Source organism: Vicia villosa, linkage group LG5 (genome assembly GCF_029867415.1).
Source record: "Vicia villosa cultivar HV-30 ecotype Madison, WI linkage group LG5, Vvil1.0, whole genome shotgun sequence".
NCBI lineage: Eukaryota > Viridiplantae > Streptophyta > Magnoliopsida > Fabales > Fabaceae > Vicia > Vicia villosa.
In genome coordinates this window covers 62014504-62020726 of record NC_081184.1, presented here as the reverse complement: position 1 = coordinate 62020726, position 6223 = coordinate 62014504, and the positions used below count along the sequence as shown (strand labels likewise).

At 41.4% G+C, this 6223-nt stretch overlaps 1 protein-coding gene across 1 annotated transcript; it reads left to right on the top strand.

Moving 5' to 3' along the window:
* Positions 1-5015: 5015 nt before the first annotated feature.
* Positions 5016-6173, top strand: LOC131604733 (uncharacterized). Its single transcript, XM_058877156.1, has 2 exons — positions 5016-5932; positions 5996-6173. Exons 1-2 carry the CDS (start codon positions 5016-5018, stop codon positions 6171-6173), a joined length of 1095 nt encoding a protein of 364 aa, XP_058733139.1.
* The last annotated feature ends 50 nt before the right edge of the window (positions 6174-6223 follow it).

Sequence of the window (6223 nt, the reverse complement as noted above, 5' to 3'; positions counted from 1 at the left end):
TCAATAGTCGGAAAAATCAGAACAGTTGACTTTTGGGTCAAAATCAGAAGAATTATTCAAATATTGACTTTTTGGTGGAAAATTAATCAAGAAAAGTCGAAGAATGGATAAAATCGGGAGTTTGACAAAAAGTTGCCAAAATAGCAAAAAGACAAGTTTCCAACACTTAGAAAAATTTTTGGAACTTTAAATCTTGATGAGCAGTCCACTTCAGCACTAGATTACACGTGGCAAATGGCATTTTTTGAAGAAAATTCCAACATCAAAGTTGTTCCTCTCATGGAGGAGAACAACTTTGTAGTTGGACACTTTTTCATTTGAAGCTTGTATGAAGAGGTAAAGTGGTGTGAAGTTTCTGAAAACTCATTCAAACCAAGTCACAACCCAGGTCACAAGTCAGGTCATGACCTGGCATTTTAACAAACACATGGCATGCCAAATTTCCAGCTATTTTTAGAGCTCTACAAAAGTGCCATGAACACAAACTGAGTATGCATCTCTTCCTTGCCATCTCCCCTATCCATTGAAACAAGAAGTGAGTCAATTGAACAAGTATTGAGTGAGATGCAAGCTTTCAAAGTAGCACCCTCACACTAGCCAGCACGCAGCATCAGGCAGGCTTAAAATCCAAGTCATGACCTGGCGTTTCCACAAACACTGGGTGGGCTGAATTCAAGTGCGTTTTTCTCCCTCCACAAGCCTTCACTCTGAGCAACCTTAGTGCCAAGCCATTCTCCACAATGCCCTCTTTCCAATGAGCCATGGATCACGCCAATTGGTCAAGTGAGGAGCAAGTTATAGAGTCCCAAAGTCATGCCTCCACCAAGTTACACTTTCACCAAAGGCTCGAGCCCAGAGCCAGGTCATGCGCGCAGGTATGAGTCAGTGGTACACCATCATGTTTCAAGACATTTTGTGAAAGTTATGAGCACTATTCCTTGACTCTCTCCAACACCATTCATCTTCTATCCCATGCCCTCCACATTTTGAGCGTGAATCTGAATTAAGTCGTGAGCCATAGTTCGAGATACAGGTGAATAAAGTGGTCACCTTGGATATGTTTTGGCAAGAGGCATCAGGCCAAAAAAATGCTGCAGCCACCACACATGTGAAAATACATGCACACACATATTACCATACTTAGCCATGCAATTTCTCAAGTTCAGAAAGCATGCATGAAGACTTGCCTTAACTACACAAACTTGTGTATTAAGCATTTCATAATATAGTCCCACACCTAAGAAAAAGCTACATTGCAAAAGTCCACCTACAATTCAAGGCCCACACCAAAGAGTTGCTCTTCATGCCAATCATCTTGCCCTATAAATAAAGAGCCACCCTCACATACTCAGGGACGTTCATTCTGAAAGTTCCCTCACTCCACACTCTCTCCTCCCTTCCTCTTTCTTTCCTCATTCTCCCCCTCCTCGATTCTCTCTCCTCACTCCGGCCACCCCTTCCACCACCATAACCGAAAGCTCAGGCCACCCTAACCAACTCCAACAAACTTTTCCGGCCACCACGAAACTCTTCAACCACACCTTAATCAAGCTACCTTCCAGCCATGGTTCATGCAGTTCAAGTGTAGCAAACCGAGGTCAAGCATCATCAAGCTCCATTTCTTCGCCATCAAGCTCATGAGTTCAAGCATGGAGAACTGAGTTTACTTCTCAGCAAGGTTAAAGACCTCTTCAGAATCGGTACCAAGCTCCACGCATCAAGAGGAAGTAGGAGAAGCCTCCTGCATTTTTCAAGACTTGCGTCAGGTAAGATCCAGAAACTCTCTCAACATGTTAGCTATAGGTCATATGCATCTGGATTTTGAACTTACGTATATGCTATACTGTGTGTCATGCTGGCATGAAGCTTTTTATTCGTGAACGGTTTCGATCTGGTTAATATGATGCTTGCTTGCGTGTTTGAACTATGTATCCAAGGTCTGTGAACGTTTAGAATCCAGTCAATGTGTTTAACTTGAATTCTAGTAAGATTGGCTAGATCTAGGGTTTATAAAGTTGGTTCGGATTGCATGCTAGAGAGAAAACTAGTGAAATCTAAGGTCAGATCCGGAACCTACGTGGAATTATGAGCAAGGTGATGGTGGTTTGATGATTTTCTGGACATGACATGTGTGGCGCCGCCGCGAGAGTCACCGGAGAAGATGATCGGTGAATGTCTCCGGCGGCTGAGTCCGTTTAGAGTGTTATCCCTCCGTTGCAGACGTGGCGTGGCCTCATTGGCTCGTATTCCCATTTCGTTGTTAATTCTTGTTTTATTCAAATGATTAGATGTTGATGTGGCTTGCTCTAATTGGTCCATGGCATTCTTTTGTCTTTTAGTCACTTAATTCTTACTGCACCAATTGATGAAGGTTCTGGTGTCACGTTTTCTTTTTTTTACCACATAATCATAATAATGCATGCTAACAATAAATGCTTGCTGAGACCAATAAAAAACGAAAGTGAAATAATAAGATGGAGATTGGATAGCAATAAAGCCACGTTGGGCCTCACGCTGCTGGACCACGCCCTTTCTCTGGATTTCCCCCCATTTTGCTAATACACCATACGCTTATGACCCTGGGCCTGAACGCTAGCGCTATTTCCACCCCCCTGTTGTACGGCCCAGTTTGCTATTAACTAATCTCAGTTCATGCTGATTACTAATACACCCCTCCCTGCTGTTAATAAAAAGAATAATAAAAACTGATTTTCCTTTAATTCTTTTTGCACATTAATTCACCTTTTTAAAATAAAATTGACAAAAAACATTTTTCACCCAATTAGACTTTTTAGAGTTTTTACTTTCTTTAATTGTTTTTAATTGTTGTTTCCTTGAATTTTGATTGGTTGATAAACCATAAAAAATAATAAATAGTTTTAGTCTTTAATTCAAATTGGTCTTTCACATGAATAAAAACGAAGTTGCTTGTGAATATATTTTCATAAATAGTTTAGCTTTAACTCTTTTCTTTTTGTGAATACTTTCAATATATTGTGAAATGCTTAAATAGATTTTGTTCCTATTAGAATAATTCATAACATAGATTTAGAAATTAGGAATAGTTCCCCACTTTCATTCTTTTTCTTTTACAACCTAAAACACTTAATAAATACTCAAATAAAATCCCTTTAAAAAAATACAAAGAAAACACTTAAAAAACACTAATAATCAAAGTGAAAATTCTTAAAAAGGGAATGGAAGCTTGGATCTCCCTTGCTTTAGGGAATCATTCGAGTGCTTGGATCTCCCTTGCTTTAGGGTTCCATTCGGGCGTAAGTTCCCAAATTCTAAAAAACACAAACCATAGAGTAACTCGAGTTTCCCTTGCTTTAGGGATTTCCTCGAAACACTCAAACTCTCTCTCTTTCTCTCCTTTCTTAAGGGCATTGTTATCTCCGCTCTATTGCATCCTAGGTCGATCCCTTATGCAAGAGCGTGAGCGTTAACTCCGCCCAACTAAAAAACACCAAAACAAACAAAAATTATGGAGCCGAACTACGGCGCTCTGATTCCTGAAAAGGATACGTAGGCATCAAGTCGCGGGGCTTGAACGAGCACATTTGTAAATATTCCTTCTTTTCCCCGTATTTCTTTTTGCATGCATTCACATATAGGTAGACATTAGACACACCCTTTAGATAGAAACAAACATAGGTGGATACCATCGAGTACGATGGGCGCGAGGGGTGCTAGTACCTTCCCCTCGCGTAACCGACTCCCTCACCTTGATTCTCTGGTCGCAAGACCCTGTTCCTTCCTTTGTTAGGTTTTCTGATATTCCTTTCCCTTATGGGATAAATATATTAGTGGCGACTCTGTTCATTTTTTCGCGAGCGTGCGACAGCTGGCGACTCTGCTGGGGATGCCTAAGCAAGTCCATCCTAGCCTTTGTTTGTTTTATTTTATTGGGTGTTTATTTGTTTTTTTTTTATGTCTATATCTTGTATATATGCATGTTTATTTTCTGCTTGCATAACATGTTTATTTCTACTTGCACATCATGCATCTGGACTATATTATGGGTCCCCGTGGGGGCCACATATTTTTCTGCTTTGTTTTGCAGGTGGGGGTTTTTGAGGTAAAAGGCCCACTACCCAGGCCAAGTGACACATAGGATTAGCGTGGATGCTCATGTTGACTCCCGTGGCTCTTGCTACGATCGAGTTCAAAATGGGGTACCACAACTGGGCGAGGTTCTTTCATGGAACACTGTGTCTGGCACGCTTGCTGCCTCAAACACTTTGTACCCCATGGGAACCGTAGACCCTAGTGACCATTAGGGACCACCTGTCCGTGTCTAGAATTCATACCTGTGAGTTTGGGGTGGGACAGGATACTAGCCGTCATCATACCCTGATTTCCATTTTGCAATCTGAAGCCGGAATTTTGAACCTGCTACATCCAGTGTTACCCAGTTATTCAGAGCTGCAAGGGACATTCAGTCTCTCACCGCATCACACACATGACACATCATGTTATTGCATCCACCTCACTTCATTCGTGGAGAATCCTAAAGTCTATTTCCAAAAGTAGTGACAAAAAGTACACTTTTTGCAAAGAAAAAAAAAAGAAAAAGAAAAGAAATAATGAAAAGACTTTAGGATTCACCCGATGAAATGCATTCCACCATATCATTTAACATGCATGTTCATTTATTTTCAGGAATTTTTGGCTTTGTTTCCGACCAACACATGGCACCACCAATGAAGACTGGTAGACGTAATCCCTCTTATTCTTTCCTGGATCCGAATCTGGATTCCCTTGGGTGTTTAGCAAAGAAGATTACGCCAGATGAGACAACCAACTTCAGAAAAGAATATGGGTACATTCTGAGCCTTCTCAAGATGCCGTTCACCAAGTACGAGCAAGAGGGAGTTCATACTTTGCTTCAGTTCTATAATCCTTCCCTCCGCTGCTTCACGTTCACCGACTACCTCTTGGTTCCAACATTAGAAGAATATTCCCTATTTCTTGGCGTTCCTATAAAGAAGTAAGTACCTTATTATGGCACCATGAAGGCCCCTGATTCCATTGAAATTGCTAAGGCTCTTTATTTGAGCAAGTCAGTCGTGGAAGCAAATCTCACTAAGAAGGGAGGAGGTCTTGGTTTTTGCATGGAGTTTCTGGTCAAAAGGGGTTGTGAGGCTGCTGAAGCAAAGGAATGGGACACATTTAGGGCTATCCTGGCTCTAGGTATCTATGGTATCATGATGTTCTCGAACATTCCTAACTTTGTTGACATGAGTGCAATTCATATGTTCATTCTGCAGAATCCGGTTCCTACACTTTTGGGGGATGTTTATCACTCCATTCATCACAAGAGTAGTCAGAAGGGAGGTTTGGTTAGATTTTGTGCTCCGTTGTTATATCGTTGGTTCAGGTCACATTTGCCTGAGCGTGGCGCTTTCGTTGATAATAGGCACACATCTAAGTGGGCTGAGAGGATTATGGGGCTTAGGGCCAAAGATATTGTCTGGCACAACAGATATTTAGATGACATGGAAGTTATTATGAGTTGCGGAAAGTTCAAAAATGTACCTCTCATGGGTCGTAGAGGTGGAATCAACTACAATCCTATCTTGGCCAGAAGAACATTTGGATATGCTTTTATAGATCCTCCTGAACAAACAGAGATTGCTGAGAATATTTTCTATCATTCAGCCACCGACAGTGGGCAAATGGCAGAAGCTGCCCAAGCTTGGAAGAGTATTTGTTGGAGAGATAAGAAACATTTTGGTCAGAGAGACTGTGCTACTTACGAGGATTATACTAATTGGGTCAAATCTGTTGTTGATACTCAAGGGATGCCTTTCTCCCCTCAAGACCCTTTGTACCCCCCTGCTGGTGAACAACCCAACATTGTTTCCATGCCTCGTTACAACCAAACTGTGGAAGAGAATCGAAAATTGACTGAACAGATGGAAACAATGCACGTTAAGATGAACACTGCTAGACAAGAGAAGCTTTCTGCTCTTCATAAGTTGAAATTAAGGGAAATAGAGCTTGAAGAAATGTATGCTAGAGGGAGCACATCTCAGAAGAGGCCGAGAATGACTGTGGGCTCTAAATCCACTGAAACCCAAGAGAAGAGAATAAAAGAACATTACGAGGCTCAGTTGGCCGAGTTGACTGAAAAGCTCCAGATTCAGACTGAAAATGCCAACTCATAGAAATCTCGTCGCAAGAAAGCAGATAAACTCTTGTTGGATCGCCAGAATAC

Bases quoted from the DNA above. Each gene is read 5' to 3' on its own strand.
- LOC131604733 (XM_058877156.1), top strand. From the start codon at position 5,016: ATGAAGGCCCCTGATTCCATTGAAATTGCTAAGGCTCTTTATTTGAGC. The intron at 5,933-5,995 runs GCACGTTAAGAT...GTTGAAATTAAG, and splicing joins ACTGAACAGATGGAAACAAT to GGAAATAGAGCTTGAAGAAA.